Source organism: Dama dama, chromosome X (genome assembly GCF_033118175.1).
Source record: "Dama dama isolate Ldn47 chromosome X, ASM3311817v1, whole genome shotgun sequence".
Classification (NCBI taxonomy): Eukaryota; Metazoa; Chordata; class Mammalia; order Artiodactyla; family Cervidae; genus Dama; species Dama dama.
The window spans coordinates 10376043-10400641 of record NC_083714.1 but is presented as its reverse complement, the minus strand read 5'-3'; the positions used below and the strand labels follow the sequence as shown (position 1 = coordinate 10400641).

At 38.7% G+C, this 24599-nt stretch overlaps 1 protein-coding gene across 5 annotated transcripts; it reads right to left on the bottom strand.

Moving 5' to 3' along the window:
- Positions 1-208: 208 nt before the first annotated feature.
- Positions 209-23540, bottom strand: TCEAL9 (transcription elongation factor A like 9). Of its 5 annotated transcripts, none has more exons than XR_009691929.1 (6): positions 23412-23540; positions 22847-22928; positions 21610-21657; positions 20459-20733; positions 16607-16760; positions 209-2268 (listed from the first exon to the last, which is right to left on the bottom strand). XR_009691929.1 is itself a non-coding variant. In XM_061136496.1 (3 exons), exon 3 carries the CDS (start codon positions 22538-22540, stop codon positions 22244-22246), a length of 297 nt encoding a protein of 98 aa, XP_060992479.1. In that variant the 5' UTR covers positions 22541-22609; positions 22847-22928; positions 23412-23540; the 3' UTR covers positions 21815-22243. The 5 variants fall into 5 exon arrangements, 1 of the variants encoding a protein (XP_060992479.1); XR_009691926.1 differs by having other exon boundaries at positions 20459-20707; XR_009691928.1 differs by lacking the exon at positions 209-2268 and adding an exon at positions 4171-4612 and having other exon boundaries at positions 20459-20707.
- Positions 23541-24599: the final 1059 nt, after the last annotated feature.

The following is a 24599-nucleotide window of genomic DNA, read 5'->3' as shown; positions in this document are numbered from 1 at the left end:
TTTTCATTGTTAGTATATAGGAATGCAAGGGATTTCTGTGTGTTAATTTTATATCCTGCAACTTTACTATATTCATTGATTAGCTCTAGTAATTTTCTGGTAGAGTCTTTAGGGTTTTCTATGTAGAGGATCATGTCATCTGCAAACAGTGAGAGTTTCACTTCTTCTTTTCCTATCTGGATTCCTTTTACTTCTTTTTCTGCTCTGATTGCTGTGGCCAAAACTTCCAACACTATGTTGAATAGTAGTGGTGAGAGTGGGCACCCTTGTCTTGTTCCTGATGTCAGGGGAAATGCTTTCAACTTTTCACCATTGAGGGTGATGCTTGCTGTGGGTTTGTCATATATAGCTTTTATTATGTTGAGGTATGTTCCTTCTATTCCTGCTTTTTGGAGAGTTTTAATCGTAAATGAGTGTTGAATTTTGTCAAAGGCTTTCTCTGCATCTATTGAGATAATCGTATGGTTTTTATCTTTCAATTTGTTAATGTGGTGTATTACATTGATTGATTTGCGGATATTAAAGAATCCTTGCATTCCTGGGATAAAGCCCACTTGGTTGTTTTAAAAGTGGTTATTAGATCAACGTTTGATTGATGTTAATGTGCTGAGGTTGTGCAGTGGAAACTATTGTTAATATAGTTAAAGATAGAATAAAATAAGAGTTTAGCCCTAGTGTAAAAACAATAAAATAATTGTTAATTTTACCCGGGAGTGCTAAACAGGGGCTGCCTCACCGGAGCTGCAGAGTCTTTGTGTGCTAAACTTTTTAGATAAATTTAGCTAAGAATTTCTGCAAAAAGACTGACTTTTATGTTAACAAGATTGTATTTCTATTATGTTGCAACCTGCTGTACCATGAGACTGCCACTTTTCTGTTTTCTGCTAACCTCAAGGCCAGAAGATAAGGTACAAAAAATCTATGGGAAAAGACTCTCGTAAATAAAAAATATACAGAGAACACCTGGTTTCGTGAGGGACAAGCTGATGTAATGTTAAACTGAGTCTGTATGCTTATCTGCCCCTTAGAAATGTACCAACTTAGGGTATAAAGGCTACGGTGAAAAATAAAACAACTGCCAGACTCTGCTGCATATTCCTGGTTTGGTCTCTTTCTTTCTCTCTCTCTCCCCCTCGCAGACTTAGCCCTATCAAGGCCAGTCCTACGTGTCTCTCTCTCGCCGACACCGTTCATCCTGAGGGTTCCCCTGGATCCTGCTGGGGCTGGACCCCGGTAGTTGAATATTTGTTGACTGATATATCCACTATTGAGTTAATGGGGCTTCCCAGGTGGCACTAGTGGTAAAGAATCCGCCAGCTAGTGCAGGAAACATGAGACAATCCCTGAGTCAGGAAGATCCCCTGGAGAAGGAAATGGCAACCCACTCCCATGGACAGAGGAATCCCATGGACAGAGGAGCTTGGCGGTTACAGTCCATAGGGTCACAAGGAGTCCAACACAACTGAAACGACTTAGCATGCAGCATGCATACTGAGGCTAATAGGTTGCTCTTCATTCAGGGGACTATATTTACAGCAATATAGAAAAACTTTTATGAAAATTAGAAATTACCTAGAAAGAATCCCCTGAAAGTAGGCAAATTGCTATGACATAACCATTGAATGGCCTCCTCAGATGATGCTTGTGGTAAAGAACCCGCCTGCCAATGCAGGAGATGTAAGAGATGCAGGTTCAATCCCCGGGTTGTGAAGATCCCTGGAGGAGGGCATGGCAACTCAATCCAGTATCCTTGCCTGGAGAATCCCATGGACAGAGGATCCTGGTGGGCTGTAGTTTATGGGGTCACAAAGAGTCAGACATGACTGAGAGACTGAGCACACATGCAACCATTGAATACAAAATTTGAAAAGTAGATTTTTGGTTCTCTCAGTGGCTCAATTTTTTGCTATTATCTTTTTGATCCATCTTGGATTAGTCTTTTGCTTGAAACCACCAAATTTTCTTGGATGAAAACATGCTTTTGTGTATTTTTCCAAGATTAGAGTTTATGCTACATGGGATGTTGGTTGTAATGAAGTGATGTTTTACAGATAGGTGAACTATGGCTGATTCATGTTGATGTTTGACAGAAAGAAAACAAAATTCTGTAAAACAATTATGCTTCAATTAAAATAAATTAGTTAAAAATAATAAAGATAGGTGAAATTTGTCCTTGTAATGATGTTGTCTTCACTAAGGTGTTGAGGTGTTGATTGAGATCTTTTCTTGTCCTTGGTGTTTTCTGAGGAGTTGAAAGTAGATAACAACCTGTTGAGAACAAAATTTTTTTAAATTTCTAAGGCTGAGTTGGAAGGATGTAAGAGTCTTAGTTTGGAACTCATGTGCCCTGAAAGACAGAGAGGGTGAAGAGTAGTGTAGTACTGGGAAGGAGGAACCTGTGTTCATGTTTGGGGAAGTGCAGTATTTGTGAAAAGAACCTATTTCCTTTCCTTATCTCCTATAATTATAGTGGAACCAGCCACTTGATCGGTTTCCTTCACCAAAGCCAAGGAGATGGGACCCCAAAAGAATAGTACATAAAGTTTAGGGATATCTACAAGATGTTCAGTTCAGTTCAGTCCCTCAGTCATGTCCAACTCTTTGCAACTCCATGGACTGGCACACCAGGCTTCCCTGTCCATCACCAATTCCCAGAGGTTGCTCAAACTTATGTCCATGGAGTCAATGATGCCATCCAACCATCTCATCTTCTGTTGTCCCCTTCTCCTGCCTTCAATCTTTCCTAGCATCAGGGTCTTTTCCAATGAGTCAATTCTTCCCATCACTTGTTAAGGTTCACTTATTCCTCTGCTGGATATCTGCATTACCATTGGGATTTTGAGCTACCTAGATGCCATGGGAGCCTGGAAAGAACATTTTTGAAAGATGATGTTGTGGTGTGGCCAGGTAGAGAAAGGGCTAAGATTAATCCCCTACCAAAGTTCCCAATTCTGGATAAGCATGAAAAATAAATCCTACCATGCTTACAAGTTCTAGAGTTGGAAAGAGGGGAGTTATTGAGATATAGATTTACCAGAAACTGATACAGACTAGGACAAAGAGACCTATGAATTATAGGAATTCCATGTGAGGGTTATGAGGTAAGAGTCACATACAAGATATGGCCCAGTCTTCCAAGGAAACACTTGAAAGGGAGATGCTTGGATGTGAGTCCTTAGCAGCAGGTTCTCTAGAAATCAAGCTTGAGCTTCAGTGATGATTAATTATGTGGGATAGCAATCTTACCCTCGGTATTCACATAAAGAGTTGTCTTTATATCCCTCTTCTTCAAACTGTCAAGTCATTTGCGTAAACCAGGGAAAAGGGTGTGATTGTTAATTTTATGTATCCAAAAGGCCATTGGATGCCCATATATCTGACTGAATAATATTTCTGAGTGTGTCTGTGAGGATGTTTCTAGAAAAGTTTAGCATTTGAATTGGTAAACTGAGTAAAGCAGATGGTCTTCCCCAATGCAGGTAGACATCATCTAATACCACTGAGGGCCTAAATAAAACAGAAAAGCAGAAGGTCGAATTCACTCTCTGTCTGATTGCTTGAGCCGGTACTTTGATCTTCTCCTGCCTTTGGTGTTCCTGGTTCTCAGGACTTCTAATTCAGACTGGCACCTACATGTTAGCTCTCCAACACTCAGGCTTTTAAAGTACACCACTGGCTTTCTTGGCTCTCCAGCTTGTAGACAGCACATCATGGAACTTCCCAGGCTACATAATCATGTAAGCTTATAGGCTTACAGTCAGTCTATAGACCTTATAATTGGTAACTGATAGATAGATAGACTCTAGATAGAAAATTAGGTCTCCTAGAGGGATGAGGAGGATTCTGAATCAAAAGTGATATCAGTGTTTTAAAATACATAGAACCAAGATGCAAATTGGTATATATAGAATGAATAAGCAATAAGGCCTTGCTGTACAGCACAGGGAACTATATTCAATACCTTGTGATAAACCACAATGGAAAAGAATATGCAAAAGAATGTATGTAATATATATGTATAGCTGAGCCACTTTGTTTCACATCAGTAATTAACACAACATTGTAATTCAACTATATTTCAAGAAAAAATAAACTTTAAAAAGACATAGACCAAACCTTTAACAGTTTAACTGAAATATTTTAATAAGCAAAAATAACTGAAAAGTTGGGGAACAGGACTGAGCTACAATTAAAGAAGCTTATTATCCAGTAGAAAGTGGAGGGTGGGGATAATAGAGCACTGTTGAGGAGCTATTGGAAAAATAAGACTCTTTTGTGATTTTGCCTCAACTAGCTACCTTTCAATCAAACTGTGGTGATATCAGGTTAATATTCTATCAGAGGCAACTCATTTTTGCTGAGATCTTTTTGCATATTGCCATGATATATAGCTCACATGTATTTGGCTGGAAAGGTACCCAGTTGGATTGTAGTTATTGTCCTGTTTTCCTCTCATTGTACTCTCATGGGTGAGTGCAAGGATTGAAAGCAGATAGTCTGGCACATGGTGGGCTCTGTGGGTGTGGATATCTCTGTTCCTGCCTAGAATGGTTCTCTATGGGTCATTCCAATGCTTCAGTGCTTCAGTCTTATTGTGCTTCTCTCTTTTTTCCTAAATGTAAGCACATATTAACAAATTGAAGCCAGATATTAAAAATCTAGGAAATTATGCCTACTTTAGCTTCCCAATAAGCTATGGCCATTATAATTTTGATGCCAAGAACTTTGAAGAACTGAGAACAGACGTGATAAAATTTTAAAGATGTTACTTTAAGAATTTGGAACATTTGAAAGATAATGTATTCAATATTTCATTCAAGAAATCTTGTATTATATAATTACAAAGCCATAAGGCTAAGACATCTGAGTGTGAAATCAACAAATATTCAGGACCTCACTATCTATTAAAGATCCACGGGATTTCCCAGGCAAGAATACTAGAGTGGGTTGCTGTTTCCTTCTCTAGGGCATCTCCCTGATCCAGGGATCAAACCCACATCTCCTGCTTGGCAGGTGGTTTCTTTACCACTGAACCATGAGGGAAACCCCAAGTTTATCTATAACTAAACAGTAAGCTAACACATACTCTGTCTCACACACACACACACACTCACACACTCCTCCCTTCCTCCGTTCCTCCTCTCCGTGTTACACCCCTGCCCCAGTTCCTGAGTCAGGGGCTACTTTTCCCACCATGAATCTAGGACTTAGGCATTGTAGCATGACAGTATCTTGAGCCATATTTTACACTTAGAGACTTACGTCTGGTGACTTGATGACCCCTTCCTGCACTCCCACTCCTCCCTCATCCCTTCCCATTTATTGTACTTGTCCTCATATTTGAGATTAAAAATGTTTTTCTAATGCTGGACATCAAGTGGTGATTACCTCTATCTTCTAAATTATCTCAGAGGACAAGGTATTCTTTTTGTAAGTAGAAGGGAAAAATCATTAATTATTTTTCTTTTAAATTCAGGCTATGAAATAGTATATATAGAATTATCCTAGTTTCCTTAAAAATACATAGTGATGAAAATGAAATAAAACAGCACTTACATAAATGCTGGTATATATCAAAAAGTGTTGTATATGTATATTCATTATTCATTTTATTCTCCTCCAAATTCTATGAGGTAGGTGCTAATATCATCCCCTATTTTACAAATAATAGTATTGTAGGACAGCAAGGCTATGCAACAGATAAGAAGTGGTAGAACAGGAATTCAAACACATACAGTTTAGTTCTTAGAGTCCATGTTCTTGCCCTCTACTCAGTTTCATTTATTAATAAGTCCCAGACTTCCCTGGTGGTCTAGTAGTTGAGAATCTGCCAGCCAGTGCCAGGGACAGAGGTTTGATCCCTGATCCAGGAAGATCTCACACACCATGAAGCAGTTAAGCCCATGTACCACAACTACTGAACCTGCATGCTGCAACTACTGAGGCTCATGCACCTAGAGCTTATGCTCTGCAGTAAGAGAAGCCACTGTAATGAGAAGCCCATGCACCACAATGAAGAGTAGCCCCTGCTCTCTGTAGCTAGAGAAAGCCCACGTGCAGCAACAAAGACCCAATGCAGCCAAAACATAATAAATTAAATAAATAAATAATTTTTAAAAGTCCCAAATCTATTTCTCATTCTTTCTTTTATCCATCTATTATTTGAGGCCTTTTCTGTGGCAGGCACTGCCTGCCCATTTCACATCTCAATCTCAGTACTGTATTTACATTTCTGATTTCTAGGACACAGTTCTTTCCATTTAATTAAAATGTCAGAAATATACCTTTCATTCAATCATAATTTATTAAGCATCTACTATGCTCTAGGCCCTGGAGATATAAAAAGCAATAAGACAGATACAACCTTCATATTGCTATGTAGCACATAGTTTAGTGAGAGGAAACAAGGAGAGTGCGATAAGTACTGAAGGGGAGATTACAGCACTGAGTAAGAGGACCTAACTCAGTTGCCAGTGAAGTCTTCCAGGAAGAAGGAATGTCTAGGAGGTCAATTTCTGCTATGACAATGTGAGGATCTCTGTGGATCTGCTTTCCTGTGAAACTAGTGAAATTCATTAAAAAAAAAAAAAACAAGCAAAACAATTTAAAGGCTTTAGAAAGGTTTTAAGGGAAACCATTAAGTGGAAAACTATTCAAGAAAATCTATAAAAACTTCACAAGAAATATGAGTCTGTGGTATTTGAACCTAGACCTCTCCCTTTTCCCTTTACATTACATTTGTAATATAATGTAAATGTAAATAAAGGAAGCAAAATTGCACTCCTAACTATCAGCCAAGAACACAGGATATCCTCTTCCTGCAGCTCACAGCCATGGTGATTTCTTTCTCAGAAGAGGAGTATATCAGTATTTCTTATCCTGTTTCAACTACTGAGATTGTGAGGTTAGGCTCCAGGTGAGTGCAATTGAGAGGAACCAGCCCTCACTAATAGAATGGAAATTGTCCTGTGGGTATGGTACCACTGAGAATACTGGGGTCCTTATCACTCTTGGTTTGGCTGTAAGGTGTGGTTCCACACTATGAGAAGCAAGGTGAGAGAACATCAGGCTGTTGTTTCCTTTCTGCCTACTTTAACACATCAGGTACTAAAGCACAAGTGTCATTCAAAGATAAAAGTGCTGTTGTCTCCACCCCCAGATCCAGAGCCCTGGCTCAGAGATTTTGCCTGGGGAGAGAAGAAAGTCATGAATCATATAGGTGCTAAAATTTCCCCAATGGAACTTACTTTATTTGCAACAAAGCATGGAGGCATTCAAGCCAAAGTTGCTCTAAAAACAGAATGGTTGTTGTGGAGGCAATTGGGAAGTGATTCAGGGGTTTGGTGAAGATACCAGGTAGCCGTAAGCTGGCTAGATTGTTTTAAAAAGTCAGGTAACATTCTTTTAAAGGGAAAGACAGTACCCTTCAGAGAACTACGAGGAAAAACATCTTCCCTAGCAGAAGGCAAATTAAAAAGTTTGCAGTTGTTCATTTCACTGGGTAATAGTTTGCATTTGGAGAGTGAGGGCTCAAAGCCTGTCTTTTCCACTTCCAGGCTTAGGCAAATAAATACCATGAAGTATTTTTATACACGAAGTCTCTTTATCTCTACTTCTTTAGTTGGGACAGGATGATGAGAGAGGTGTTGGGATTGCATATTGTCCTTCCCGCAGGTCAGCTAGGCTCTGATAAAACTCAATTCAGTTCAGTTCAGTCACTCAGTCATGTCCGACTCTTTGCGACCCCATGAATTGCAGCACGCCAGGCCTCCCTGTCCATCACCACCTCCTGGAGTTTATTCAAACTCATGTCCAACGAGTCAGTGATGCCATCCAGCCATCTCATCCTCTGTCGGCCCCTTCTCCTCCTGCCCCCAATCCCTCCCAGCATCAGGGTCTTTTCCAATGAGTCAACTCTTCGCATAAGGTGGCCAAAGTATTGGAGTTTCAGCTTCAGCATCAGTCCTTCCAATGAACACCCAGGACTGATCTCCCCTAGGATGGACTGGTTGGATCTCCTTGCAGTCCAAGGGACTCTCAAGAGTCTTCTCCAACACCATAGCTCAAAAACATCAATTTTTCAGCACTCAGCTTTCTTCACAGTCCAACTCTCACATCCATACATGACCACTGGAAAAACCATAGCCTTGACTAGATGGACCTTTGTTGGCCAAGTAATGTCTCTGCTTTTTAATATGCTATCTAGGTTGGTCATAACTTTCCTTCCAAGGAATAAGCGTCTTTTAATTTCATGGCTGCAATCACCATCTGCAGTGATTTTGGAGCCCCCAAAAATAAAGTCTGACACTGTTTCCACTGTTTCCCCATCTATTTGCCATGAAGTGATGAGACCAGATGCCATGATCTTAGTTTTCTGAATGTTGAACTTTAAGCCAACTTTTTCACTCTCCTCTTTCACTTTCATCAAGAGGCTTTTTAGTTCCTCTTCACTTTCTGCCATAAGGGTGGTGTCATCTGCATATCTGAGGTTATTGATATTTCTCCCCACAATCTTGATTCCAGCTTGTGCTTCTTCCAGCCCAGCGTTTCTCATGATGTACTCTGCATAGAAGTTAAACAAGCAGGGTGACAATATACAGCCTTGACATACTCCTTTTTCTATTTGGAACCAGTCTGTTGTTCCATGTCCGTTCTAACTGTTGCTTCCTGACCTGCATATAGGTTCCTCAAGAGGCAAGTCAGGTGGTCTGGTATTCCCATCTCTTTCAGAATTTTCTACAGCTTATTGTGATCCACACAAAGATTTTGATATAGTCAATAAAGCAGAAATAGATGTTTTTCTGGAACTCTCTTGCTTTTTCGATGATCCAGCAGATGTTGGCAATTTGATCTCTGGTTCCTCTGCCTTTTCTAAAACCACCTTGAACATCTGGAAGTTCACAGTTCATGTATTGCTGAAGCCTGGCTTGGAGAATTTTGACCGGGAGCTGACTGTGGCTCAGATCATGAACTCCTTATTGCCAAATTCAGACTTAAATTGAAGAAAGTAGGGAAAACCACTAGACCATTCAGGTATGACCTAAATCAAATCCCTTATGACTATACAGTGGAAGTGAGAAATAGATATAAGGGACTAGATATGATAGGCAGAGTGCCTGATGAACTATGAACGGAGGTTCATGACATTGTACAGGAGACAGGGATCAAGACCATCCCCATGGAAAAGAAATGCAAAAAGGCAAAATGGTTGTCTGAGGAGGCCTTACAAATAGCTGTGAAAAGAAAAGAAGTGAAAGGCGAAGGAGAAAATTCTAATTAGACTCTGGTAAAAAATAGTTCTTCTTGACTATTAAGAAGAATAGAACACTCTGGGTACACTTAAAAATGCCTACTTTCCCTTTCCCCTTCCAGAAGGACAAAGAGGTTTTCTCTAATATTCACTGTGAAAAGCTCATAGGTCTCTAAAAGTGTGAGCGCACCCCTTAAATTGGGCCTCTCTGGAGTTTTAAATCTCAGACTTGTCCACATTGAGCTTCTAGCAATTCGTAAACTATAGTTTAGGTTTTCCTATATCAGTACTGGTTCCTGGGGAAGTTTCTGTTTATAGATTTTACTCTAGCAAATTGTGATTCTGTGTATCTGCCTGTCTGCCACCTGTCTGGAGCAGGGATTTGCTTTGTGACTTCAATCATTTAATGGATCTAAGAGGAGTTCTTGATTCTCAGTTTATTCACCTCTTTACTTATTGTTACAATAGAGTAACTACTTCTAAGTTTTTTCCATGCCAAACAAAAAACTGGAAGCAAGAGGGAATTTAATGATAAAAGAGTTAACATATAAGTAATATATGACAATTATAAATATATATGCCCCTAATAACAGAGGACCAAAATGTATGAAGCAGAAACTGACAATAAAAAAGGGAGAAATAGATAATTCAATAGTAATAGTTGGAGACTTTAATAACCCACTTTTCATAATAAATAGATCAATTTGGCAGAAGATCAACCAGGAAATAGAAGATGTTAGAACACCATGCACCAACTAGACCTAATAGACGTATAGAATACGCCACCCAACAACAGCAAAATACATATTTTTCTCAAGTGCACATTGAACATTCTCCATGGTAGACCATGTAATAGGCCATAAAACAACCCTCAATAAATTTAAATGATTAGAAGTTAGTTATAGAAGATATGTTCTCTGACCACACTGAAATAAAATTTCATATCAACAACAGAAAAAAATTTAGGAAATTCACAAATATCTGGAAATTAAGCAAAACACTCCTAAATAGCCAATGCATTAAAGAACATTTGTTCTTTGGATATCTGAAAATGCTTTGAAATTAAAGAAAAATGAAACATAGAATACAGCATACCAGAACTTATGGTGTGGAACTTTGGTATTTAGAAACACAATGTACTCAAAATGATGGGATAGAGCTAAACTTGTATAAAGGGAAATATATAGCTTTAAATGCCTGTATTTAAAAAAGAAGAAAGATCTCAAATCAACATCCTAACTTTCCACCTTAAGATACTGGGAAAGAAGAGCAAACTAAGCATAAAGCAAGCAAAAGGAAGGAAATAATAATAATTAGAGCAGAAATTGATGTAATGGAAAATAGAGAATAGAGAAAACTAATGAAACCAAAGCAGATTCTTTGAAAAGATCAACAATGTTGACAAATCTTCAGCTAGACTGATGAGACAGAGGGTGAGAGGGAAAGAGAGAAATGTGTGTCAAGTTACTAGAATTGGAAATGAAAGAGGGGTTGGTATTACTGACCTTATAGATATGAAAAAAGATTATAAATGAATAATATGAAATATTACATGCCCTTATATTAGATAACAGAAGAAATGGACAAATTCCTAGAAAAACACAAACTACCAAAACTATCTCAAGAATAAATAAACCATCTGAATACACCTATAACAAATGAAGAGATTGAATTAGTAATACATTTTTTAAAACTACCCACGAATAAAATTCTAGGCCACATGGCTTCACTGCTGAATTCTATCAAATATTTAAGGAAGAATCCTTCACAAATTCTTCAAAACAAACAAAAACAAACAAACAAACAAAACAGAAAAGGAAACACTTATCCTCTTATTTTGTGAGACCAGTATTACCCTGATACAAAATCCAGACAAAGATATGACAAGAAAAAACTACAAACCAGTATTGCTTATGAATATGGATGCAAAAATCCCCCAACAAGATACTAGGAAAACAAATCTAGAAACATATAAAAACAATTATACATTATGACCAAAAGAGGTTTATCCCAAAATGCAAGCATGATTTAACATCCCCAAACCAGGAATTCCCTAAGCATAATAAAAGTTATTACAAAAACCCTCCATGGACATTATGTGCTGTGCTGTGCTTAGCCTCTCAGTCATGTCTGACTCTTTGCAACTGCATGGAGTGTATGTAGCCTGCCAGGCTCCTCTGTCCATGGGGATTCTCCAGGCAAGAATACTGAAATAGGTTGCCATGCCTTCCTCCAGGGTATCTTCCTAACCCAGGGATCAAACTCAGGTCTCCCACACTGCAGGCAGATTCTTTACCATCTGAGCCACCAGGGAAGTCCAAGAATACTGAAGTGGGCAGCCTCTCCCTTCTCCAGGGGATCTTTCTGACCCAGGTATCGAACCAGGGTCTCCTGCATTGCAGGTGGATTCTTTACCAGCTGAGCTACCAGGGAAGCCCCCCACTGACATTACACTTAATGCTAAAACAATGAATATCTTTTCCCTATTATTAGGAGCAAAAACAAAGATATGTGCTGTCACCATTTCTATCCAACATTACAACTGGAGGTTCTAGCCAAGAGAGTTAGGCAAGAAAAAGAAATAAAAGGCATCCAGATCGAAAAATAAGAATTAGAACTATATTTCCAGATGACATAATCTGATGTATAGAAAGTCTTATGGAATCCACTGATAAACTAACAAAACAAACAATTCAGCAAGGTTGCAAGATGTAAGATGAATATACAAAGATATTTCAATACAACCATATTTCTATACACTTATAATGAACAATCAGAACAAGATAATTAAGAAAACAATTCTACTTATAAAAGTATCAAAAAGACTGAGATATTTAGAAATACATTTAATAAGGGAAGCACAAAATCGATACTCTGAAAACTGCAAACTACTATTGAAATTAAAGAAGAAAATTAAATGATGCCATTAAGAAATTAAAGAAGATGCAATTAAATGGGAAAAAAATCCCATGTTCATGAATTGAAAATTTTAATAGTGTTAAAATGGTAATGCTTCCCAAATTGATATATAGATTCAATGCAATCCCCTTCATAATCCCAGCTGATTTCTTTGTAGAAATTGACAAGCTTATTCTAAAATTCATATGCATTGCAAGGGACCCTAAATAGCCAAAACAACCTTGGAAATGAATAAAATAGGAGGACTCATGTTTCCTGGTTGCAGAATTGCTTCAAAGCAATGGTAATCAAAGCAGTGTCATCCTGTCACATGATAGACATATAGGTCAATAGGACTGAATTGAGAGTCCAGAAATAAAATTATGTTTCAGCTGATTTTTGACAAGGATGCCAAGACCATTCAATGGGAAAAAATAGTCCTTTCACAAATAGTCCTGGACCAACTAGACAGCCATTTGCAAACTAATGAAATGAGACCCTTATCTCATACCATATACAAAAAATTAACTAGAAATAGATTAGAGATTTCTAATCTAATCTATTTCTAAATGTAAGATTTAAAATGATACAACTCTTAGGGGAAAAATATATAGGGACAAATCTTCACGATCTTGACACCAAAAGAATGAGCAGAAAAATAAAAAATATATATTACTCTTCATCTAAACTAAAATTTGGAGGGCATCAAAGTATACCATCAGGACTTCCCTGGTGGCACAGTGGATAAGAATCTGCCTGCCAATCAGGGGACACAGGCTCAATCCCTCCTCTGGGAAGATTCTACATGCCACAGAGCAACTAGGCCTGGCACCAGGACTACTGAGCCCATGCTCTAGAGCCTGCAAGCTACACCTTCTGAGCCTGCTTCCTGCAACTACTTAAGCCTGTGCACATAGAGCCGGTGCTCCACAATAAAAGAAACCACTGCAGTGAGAAGCCTGTGCACTGCAACCGAGAGTGGCCCCCACTCACTACAACTAGATAAAGTCCACCCAAAGCAACAAAGACCCAGCTCAGCCAAAACTAAATACATAAAATAAATAATTTTCTAAAAGTATACCATCAGGAAAGTAAAAAGATAACCCACAGAATGGGAAAAAATATGTACAAATCATGTATCCATGGGATTTATATTCAGAGTATATAAAAACTCTTACAGCCAGACTCATCAAGAAACAAAGGGAGAAAAATCAAATCAACAAAATTAGAAATGAAAACGGAGAGATCACAACAGACAACACAGAAATACAAAGGATCATAAGAAACTATATCATATATATATATCAGCACTATATGCAAATAAAATGGACAAATTGGAAGAAATGGATAAATTCTTAGATAAGTACAACTTTCCAAAAATGAACCAGGAAGAAATAGAAAACCTTAACAGACCCATCACAAGCACGGAAATTGAAACTGTAATCAGAAACCTTCGAACAAACAAAAGCCCAGGACAAGATGGCTTCACAGCTGAATTCTACCAAAAATTTAGAGAAGAGCTAAACCTATCTTACTCAAACTCTTCCAGAAAATTGCAGATGAAGGTAAGCTTACAAACTCATTCTATGAGGCCACCGTCACCCTAATACCAAAACCTGACAAAGATGCCACAAAAAAAGAAAACCACAGGCCAATATCACTGATGAACATAGACGCAAATACCCATAACAAAATTCTAGCAAACAGAATCCAACAACATATTTAAAAGATCATACATCATGACCAAGTAGGCTTTATCCCAGGGATGCAAGGATTCTTCAATATCTGCAAATCAATCAATGTCATACACCACATTAACAAATTGAAACATAAAAACCATATGATTATCTCAATAGATGCAGAGAAAGCCTTTGACAAAATTCAACATCCATTTATGATAAAAACCCTCCAGAAAGCAGGAATAGAAGGAACATACCTCAACATAATAAAAGCTATATATGACAAACCCTCAGCAAACATTATCCTCAATAGTGAAAAATTGAAAGCATTTCCCCTAAAGTCAGGAACAAGGCAAGGGTGCCCACTCTCACCACTACTATTCAAAATAGTTTTGGAAGTTTTGGCCACAGCAATCAGAGCAGAAAAAGAAATAAAAGGAATCCAGATTGGAAAAGAAGAAGTAAAACTCTCACTGTTTGCAGATGACATGATCCTCAACATAGAAAATCCTGAAGACTCCACCAGAAAATTATTAGAGCTAATCAATGAATATAGTAAAGTTGCAGGATATAAAATTAACACACAGAAATCCCTTGCATTCCTATGCACTAACAATGAGAAAACAGAGAAATTAAGGAAACAATTCCATTCACCATTGCAACAAAAAGAATAAAATACTTAGGAGTATATCTACCTAAAGAAACAAAAGACCTACATATAGAAAACTATAAAACACTCATGAAAGAAATCAAAGAGGACACAAATAGATGGAGAAATATACCATGTTCATGGACCAGAAGAATCAATATAGTGAAAATGACTATTCTACCAAAAGCAATCTATAGATTCAATGCAATCCTTATCAAGCTACCAATGGTATTTTTCACAGAACTAGAACAAATAATTTCACAATTTGTATGGAAATACAAAAACCCTCGAATAGCCAAAGCAATCTTGAGAAAGAAGAATGGAACTGGAGGAATCAACCTGCCTGACTTCAGTCTCTACTACAAAGCCACAGTCATCAAGACAGTGTGCTACTGGCACAAAGACAGAAATATAGATCAATGGAACAAAATAGAAAGCCCAGAGATAAATCCACGCACCTATGGACAACTTGTCTTTGACAAAGGAGGCAAGACTATACAATGGAGAAAAGGCAATCTCTTTAACAAGTGGTGCTGGGAAAACTGGTCAACCACTTGTAAAAGAATGAAACTAGAACACTTTCTAACACCATACACAAAAATAAACTCAAAATGGATTAAAGATCTAAATGTAAGACAAGAAACTACTAAACTCCTAGATGAAAACATAGGCAAAACACTCTCCTACATAAACCACAGCAGGATCCTCTATCACCCACCTCCTGGAATATTGGAAATAAAAGCAAAAATAAACAAATGGGACCTAGTTAAAATTAAAAGCTTAAAAATAAATAAATAAATAAATAAATAAAATTAAAAGCTTTTGCACAACAACGGAAACTATAGGCAAGGTGAAAAGACAGCCTTCATAATGGGAGAAAATAATAGCAAATGAAGCAATGGACAAAGAATTAATCTCACAAATATACAAGCAACTCCTGCAGCTCAATTCCAGAAAAATAAAAGACCCATTCAAAAAGCGGGCCAAAGAACTAAACAGACATTTCTCTAAAGAAGACATACAGATGGCTAACAAACACATGAAAAAATGCTCAACATCACTCATTATCAGAGAAATGCAAATCAAAACCTCAATGAGGTACCATTACACGCCAGTCAGAATGGCTGCTATCCAAAAGTCTACAAGCAATAAATGCTGGAGAGGGTGTGGAGAAAAGGGAACCCTCTTACACTGTTGGTGGGAATGCAAACTAGTACAGCCACTGTGGAGAACAGTGTGGAGATTCCTTAAAAAACTGGACATAGAACTGCCATATGACCCAATCCCGCTGCTGGGCATACACACTGAGGAAACCAGAATTGAAAGAGACACGTGTACCCCAATGTTCATCGCAGCACTGTTTATAATAGCCAGGACATGGAAGCAACCTAGATGTCCATCAGCAGATGAATGGATAAGAAAGTTGTGGTACATATACACAATGGACTATTACTCAACCATTAAAAAGAATACATTTGAATCAGTTCTAATGAGGTGGATGAAACTGGAGCCTATTATACAGAGTGTAATAAGCCAGAAAGAAAAACACCAATACAGTATATTAACGCATATATATGGAATTTAGAAAGAAGGTAACGATAACCCTGTATGCGAGACAGCAAGAGAGACACAGATGTATTGAACAGTCTTTTGGACTCTGTGGGAGAGAGCGAGGATGGGATGATATGGGAGAATGGCATTGAAACATGTAAAATATCATATGCGAAACGAATCACAATTCTAGGTTTGATGCATGATACAGGGTGCTCAGGGCTGGTGCAATGGGATGACCCAGAGGGATGGGATGGGGAGGGAGGTGGGAGGGGCGTTCAGGATGGGGAATACATGTACACTCATGGCAGATTCAAGTCAGTGTATGGCAAAACCAATATAATATTGTAAAGTAAAATTAATTAATTAATTTAAAAAATCAATTGGTAAAAAAAAAAAACAAAACTCTTACAACTCAATAATAAAAAGGCAAATATCCCAATTAAAAATGGGCAAAGGATCTGAATAGACATTTCTCCTAGTAATATATACTAGTTGCCAATAAGCACATGGAGAGATGCTCAATATCATCAACCATCAGAGAAATGTAAATCCAAACCACAATAAGATATCACTCACCTCTGCTAAAGTGGCTACAGTCAAAAAGTCAGAAAATAAAGTGTTGTCAAGGATATGGGCAAATTGGAACCCTTACACACTGCTGGTAAGTATACAGCAGTATACACAATGAAGGTAAAATGGTCAGCCAGTTTAGAAAACAATATGGCAGTTCCTGAAACAAATAAGCATAGGGTTACTGTATGACACAGCAATTCAATTGCTAGATATCTACCCTAGAGAAATAAGTACATTATGTCTGCACAAAACTTGTACATAAATCTATATAGCAACATTATCCATAACAAGCAAAAGATGAAAACAGCCCATATATCCATCAATGGACTAATGGATAAACAAAATGTTCATATCCATACAACAGAATATTGTTCAGCCATAAAAAGAAATTAATACATGGCGCACAATGGACTAACCTTGAAAACATATGCTAAGTGAGAAAAGCCAATAATAAAAGACCACATTTTATGAGTCCATTCTTATGAAATGTCCAGGAAAAGGAAATCTATAGAGACAGAGAATAGGTTAATGTTTACTTCCCTTGTGGCTCAGCTAGTAAAGAATTTGCCTGCAATTTGGGAGACCTGGGTTCGATCCCTGGGTTGGGAAGATCCCCTGGAGAAGGGAATGACTACCCACTCCAGTTTTCTGGTCTGGAGAATTCCATGGATTGTATAGTCCATGGTGTCACAAAGAGTTGGACACAACTGAGTGACTTTCACTTTCACTTACTTTCACTTAGGGCTGAAGGGATAGAGGCGTGGGGGCAGGATCATTGCTAAGGTATGGTATTTCTCTTTGATATGAAAATGTACACTAAAAACTATTGACTTGTACACTTAATTGTATGGTGTGTGAATTATATCTCAATAAAAACTGTTTTAAAAGAAGTAACATCTATTCTGGGATAACGAGTAGGAGCTTTAAGGAAATGATGGGAATCCATTTAGCAGTGTTGCTGTTGTTGTTGTTAGTATTTATTAAATACCAACTGTTGCAGAGTAGAGATATTAGGAGTGAGGGCTTTGACCTTAGGCAGGTGTTCCATTTAATAGCTGGGTGACCTTGGCTGAGACACATAATCTCTCTAAGCCTTGCTTCCTTTTCTGTTAAATAGTAGGTTAATAGCATAACATCTGGAAAAGGACTCAGAATTCGTGGAAGGGAAGGACTTTGTGTAAGTACAAGAAACTATTTTGACATGCAAGGATACATGCAAGGATACATGTTACAATGCAAGGATAATAGAATGGTCTATTAGGAGAAATTTTTAAAAAGTTCCTTAAACAATGAGGTAGCAAGAGGCCTGATGAGATATCAAGATATCACTTTGAAAGACACAATCCCTCCCTTTAGTGAGCTGAAGGGCTTTATGTTGGCATTTGTGAGTATGTGTATGTATGTGTGTGCTGTGCTAAGTTGCTTCAGTTGTGTCTGACTCTTTGCGATACCATCGGCTGTAGCCTATCAGGCTCCTCTGTCCAAGGGATTCTCCAGGCAAGAATACTGGAATGGGCTGCCATTTCCTTCTCCAGGGGATCTTCCTGACCCAGGGATCAAACCTGCGTCTCTTACATCTCCTGCACTGGCAAGCAGGTTCTTTGCCACTAGCGCCACCTGTATATATTATACTTAACCTCCTGTCCTTCATTTTTCTTTTAATAATGCATGGTGAACATATAGTACATATGGAGCTACCTCATCCTTGCAAATGGATTCTTTACCTATAGTGTACTGAAAATATTAAGGGGATGTTTAAGCAAAATATTTGAATGGACATTTCTCAAAGTAAGATGTTTAAATGACCAATAGTACATGAAAAGATGTTCCATACTCAAGTAAATTATCTAGCAAATGATGCAGCTGTTTTTTTCTGAAGCTCTTGCAAAACACTGGTGTCAAAATATCAAATGATTGATTTGGGATACCATTATGTGCAAAAGTTTCCTTCTCCCTCAAAACTTTCCCTATAGAGGGAACAGACCAGCTTTTCTCCTAGCTTTTGGCTTTTCCTTTTATAGAGACAGTAACGATTATATATGTAAAGGATCTGGGGCTGACTTACAAATACACACACACACTCCTGTCAATTTCTCAGTGAAAAATTTTGCAGAATATTTTTCCTGTCATTAGCATCTTGATAAATCCATGGTTTTTGCTCCTTTATTTCTTTAATTTTGTGTGTCACAGTAGCTATGTCTTACTGTAACTTTAAAGTTCCTCATAGATTATTTACTTGTGGTTTCTTAGGTGATGCTCTTTTCATTCAGTTAATTAGGATTCATTCAAAGTCCTATGTATTTAAGTAAAAATTAGAATTACAAATTTCCTGTTTATAGTATATAGTATTATAATGCATTATCTGCTTTAACTTGGAATTATAAATCAAAATTTGTGATGTTAGGAAAGGCTTACCATTCACATTAAGATTTTTTGCACAGAGAAAAGTGTTACTGGGAGAGGCAATCTGCCTTGAGTCCTGAGCATCCTTGTATGTTCTTAAGGCCCTGACCACTCTTTATGCAGGCAGGCCATTTCTCAGAGTTTATTTGCAGCAAGCAATTTGAGGCATGAAGTAATATGTTTCCCTTTCTGTGGACACAGCAGGCTTGCTTTTGCTTACTATGAAAGCAGTGAATTCTCCAAACTGTGGGCATCTTTCCTAGAACACGGTGCATTGCATGTGCCATCATCCATGATGGGCTGTGTGAGCTCGTGGGACTTGAGGATCATGGGGAACTAGTACAAACCAAAATGAAGCCAAGGCTACTGCTTTTACCATGGGTAATAATGTCCTTAGGACTGGGATTCTAGTGCCATTTGCAATAGCAAAAGCAGGTGAAACAGCAGCAGGTTAATATTAACTTGTTAATTTGTAGATAAGGTAAAATCTCAGATTGCACCCCTCTTGACAGGTGTTTCCAGATATTATTCTCTAAATCAATTATACTGGGGCAATATTTCCAGTCTTCTCAGGTGCCTCAGTGGTAAAGAATCCACCTGCCAATGCAGGAGACCTGGGTTCAATCCCTGGGTTGGGAAGATCTCCTGGAGAAGGGAATGGCTATCTACTCCAGTATTCTTGCCTGGAGAATTCCATGGACAGAGGAACCTGGCAGGCTACATTCCATGGGGTTGCAAAAGAGTGACAACAGCATTACCCACTAGGATAACTTTTGCCGTATCTATGTATCATCTTTGCTATTAACATAGTATTCTACTTCATGTTTGTCTTCAAACTGACTCACTTATTTAATTTGAATATTTTTTGCAAAGGAAATTTGGGTACTTTTTTGAAAAGGAAACTTTATAGCACTGCCTTAATCTAAACTATCATCATTTGCCTTAAAGATTTATTAATATACACTCAAATAAATACATGAATATGTGTGTGCATGCTAAGTTGCTTCAGTAGTGTCTGACTCTTTGTGACCCCATGGACTCCAGCCCACCAGGCTCCTCTGTCCATGGCATTCTCCAGGCAAGAATACTGGACTGGGTTGCCATTCTCTCCTCCAGGATCTTCCCAACCCAGGAATTGAACCCACATCTCTTATGTCTCCTGCATTGGCAAGCAGGTTCTTTATCACTAATGCCACCTGGGAAGCCCTAAATACATGGATATTACAACTTAAAATAATTGTGTTATTATCTGAAATCATCTCCAGTAGGCCCTTCTACCTTAATCCCAAGTTATCTGATTACCTCCAGAGTAGTCATTGTTGGGACAAAGACTATCACAACCAATGTTTTTAGTTAGTGACTTTTGAAATTTTACATTTTTCCTTTAAAAAGTTCCCATCAAGCCCTTTTGTGAGGGAAAAAAAAGGAATAAAGGAAGTCTAGTGCTCTGACCTGCAATGGGACGGACAGTTATCCTCCAGGTATGCATGTCCAGGACAGCCTGGAGAGTTGGTGCCTGCTGCAGGCTGGAGCAGAGAAACCAATGTCATATCATCTTGGAGAGGGGTGTGCCTTGGGGGAGTCCTTCCATGTCCTGCCACAGTGCCACTCCTCAGTGCCAAGGGGCTGGATTCAACCAGTCTTATAATGTTGGCAAGTGAGTTCCTGGACCTTCACCTTCATCCATCAAGCTGCCGTAACCTTGAAGAATGGTCTGAAGTGATTAACTGCTCCCAAAATGAGCATCACAGAGGAAAAATAATACACTGTTGGTAAAACTGTGATCCACAGATACACATATAGTTATGAAAATCTGGATGCAGATATAAATAAACAGTAAGTCTTACCCAGCACTTTCATACATTTCCAATAAAGAATGGGAATATCACAAAATCTGACTTGAGCCTCCCTTTAAAACTTACACAAGTCTAAGGGTATCTTTTGAGTTGGTGAGGAGGCCTGCCACCAGTTTTTTGGGAGAGATCACTCACCCTAAGGAAATGAAACTCAGGAAGATAAACCAATCTTTAGACTCAGAAGCAACCCTGACTAAAGCATAATGTCTCTTATTCAGACTTATTTTCTGGTCCCACCCCTAAACAGACCCATTGTGTCTGAGTCCTATAGGGAAGAGGGGTTCTTTGATTCAAATCCCAAAGTTGCCATGGTATCAGTAAGATATCACAGCCCAAGTGGCCTTGCATAAACATCTATCTAAACTGAAGAGATGGGCATTCTCCCCACTTCTGTAGAGCTCAGACTGGAGAATCAAGCGGGTTCCAAAGAAATATGTTGGGCTTCACTATTTGAGATTTCTAGCACATTAGCAGTGTTAGGGGGCTGAGAGGTACAGAATCTGAATGAAGGGGCAGAAATATCCAGTACACGTGGTAGTATCAAGGGGAGGGGCATAGAAGGTTGGGCAGGCACAGGAGAGAAAAACAAAGGTGGTACCCACCTAACAGCTGTCTGGATTTTTTCTTAAGCACAGGTGAGGACTAACCTTCTCCCTCCAAAATACCTAAAACAAATCTCTTAGGATTTGGCATCCTACATGGGCATATGGGAATAAAAGCTTGTCAAATATAGCTCACAGTCAGTACCTTATTTGGTCCTTATGAGATCCCAGAAAGATCATTATTATCTCCATACTGCAAATGAGAAAAGATATAAAATTTATTTTTCTAGCTAAGAGGTCTGGTGGTAATTTGGAGTTCACATTTACTTCTAAAATTCTGCTAATAAATATTATGTCTCAATGCCTTTAGAAACATACTAACTACTGTTGGTTACTCCTTTTTTTGTTATAAAACTTTTATTATTTTTAACAATAATGTGTGTACATTCTAGGAATAAGGAAAAATACAAATAAGCTGAATTTAAAAAATCACTCATAATCCTACCACTGACTATATTTTTTGTCTTTCATCCTTCACATATTCTTCTGTGTATATATGGAATATACAAATGTACCTTTCCCTTTCAAAAATATGATATTCACATATTACTTAGTAACTTTTTTACATTTTATATCCTGTCAGGAATCTCTTTTTGTACAAATGAGTAAAGCTCTCCTATTAAAAGGCAAAGACTTGTAGATTGGTTTGAAATAAACAATGAGATGCATCTAAAACCACTAATAGCAACAAGTTAAAAGCAGAAAGATGGACAGAGATATACAGGACAACAAAAAAAGAAAGTAATGTCAACATCAGAAAAAATAGAAATCAAGGTAAACTACATTAAATAGGGGTAAGGATGGTTTCGATTAACCTTCCAACGCATCACTGTAAGTTTGTTTCTGACTCTCCTTATCTCATCAATTTCATTCACATTTCTAAACACATCTTCCTTGCTTAAATGCCTGTTGTGTATATCTTCTTTAAATTCCTGGAGAGACTGAATCAGTCTTTCTCTAAAAGTTTCTTCTGTTTTTTCCTCCTCCTCTTGCTTTTCCTCAGGCTTTGGTACTTCTTCAAGTTTTGGTTCATTCTCATTTTCTGTTTTTTCTTCAATTTTTTGACAGGGTTTCATCTTGTGTCTCCCTTTCTTTCCCTCTTCCTTTCTTTTCTTCTACTTATTCTTATTTGAAAACAACTACTTCTAGGAAGCAAGAAGGATATGTCAGCCATCAGGGTTTCCCTGAGCCTACCATTCTCACCTCCATTTCTACCTCTTCATCTCCCTTGTCCCTCCCTCCAGCCTTTTCCAAGGTTCTTCTCAACCATTTCTTCCACACAAGGCAGAACGCAAGACCTTCCTAGAACACAGTAAGCTGGGAGAAGATGGGTGTGGGGGAAGAACATAGGGGCCCGCGACCTCAGTCCCTCCTTTGCCCACCTCCACTCCAGGGGTCTTCATAATATTTCCCTCATCTTCTCATCCGATCACTTTTCTTCCCGGCCTTTTCAGAACAGCAGACCTGCAGACCAACGGGAAACGGGAAGGGGGGGGGGGGATAAGAGTAGGGGTGGGGCGAGCGCTCCGCGGACTGATCAACACCGCGCACTTTTCCTGTTAAGGTTCTCGGTTATGGAAACTTTTCCATCCTCTGTTTCCCTCATTTCTCTCCCTCTCAATAGTGCCAGTTAGCTCGAATTTTCCATCAGACAGGGAGTCGGAAAAGCAGATTTCCAAACTATCGCTAAAAATGGGGGTTGGGGGTGGGAGGAGGGGAGGTGTTGGGAAAGCGGTCTTAGGTGGCAGAGGATGATTATTTTTAAACTATCACAGGTGTCCTTGTCCTTCTCCAGGGACCCCTAGTCCCTTTCCCAAGGGTCATCATTTCCTGCAGACCTGGAGGTGGGAGGTGGAGAGATGGACTTTTCCAGGGCTTCCTTAAATCTCTGCTTCTAGGCCATCCCCACCCTCGAAATCCCCAGGCAGCATCTATTTTGCCACCAACCTGAAAAATTTCAGCCAGTAGACTCCTTCTCCTTCCCCACCGTTGGCCCCACCGGCTACCGCTGCTGAAGGAAGCTGGTACCCAAACAGGAACAAGGACCAGTCTAGCAGGACTTCTGCACACGTCGACTCGTGGTCACATGAGGTCTACGTCACCAGTGATCTCTGGCCCTCAATTTCCACTCCCACCAAAAGCGGGGCAGATATGGGCCAGTCCTCTGCTCCATCCCCACTTGTACATTTGGCCCTGTCCATCTTTTTTGCCTATCCCAGAGGGGGAAAATGTTATTTGCCTTTCTCTGATTACTAGGGAGGGGCTCCATTTTTTTCTGGAGCTACTAAACTTTTCTACTTTTCCAAGAATTCTTTTTTCTTGCCTTCTGCTCCCAGGATTAAGAACACTAACCTACATCCATTGCCCCTGCCCCAGTCTCCATTTCATCTGCAATCTGGTCCTTGGCTGTTGTGGAATAGGCTTGGTTTGGCAGTGGGTTGTTTCTTAAAAAAAAAAAAAAAAGAGCTGAGTGGGGGATGCCTGGGACAGAAGTATTATTTTTAATGTAGTTTTAATTTTAGTACTTTTCTGTTGGGGTATAGCCCCAAATCCTTTCTTTTATTATGCTAATAGCTCCCTTGCCCTACTTGCCAGCCTATAGAAAACTTCCATTTTATACAACCCCTGACAGTGCCCCGGTAGCTGCTAGAGGGGTTGCTGCCCTATTCTTGAATTGTTGTATAAAGACAATTAGTTCCTCACATTTATTCAGCTGAGTTTTGTTTTTCCAGTTACTTTTAAAAAAATATAGAACAGTATTAAGTAAAGTGAAAAACTACATTAAAAATATTGCTAAAAGGTTTTGGTGTTAAAAAAGTAAAGATAAATTTTTAAATAAATAAATAAAAGGATTATTTTTAGATAAGGATAATTTTTTGGGAGGGAAGAGGAAGGGATGAGCTTCCCAGGTGGCCCAGTGGTCAAGAATTTGCCTGCTATATATATGGAATCTAGAAAAATGGTACTGAAGAATTTATTTATAGGGCAGCAATGGAGAAACAGACATAGAGAATAGACTTATGGACATGGGGAGAGGGGAGGAGAGGGTGAGATGTATGGAAAGAGTAACATGGAAACTTACATTACCATACGTAAAATAGATAGCCAATGTGAATTTGCTGTATGGTTCAGGAA

Coding starts and splice junctions, on each gene's coding strand:
- TCEAL9 (XM_061136496.1), bottom strand. CDS start 22,540: ATGAAACCCTGTCAAAAAATTGAAGAAAAAACAGAAAATGAGAATGAA.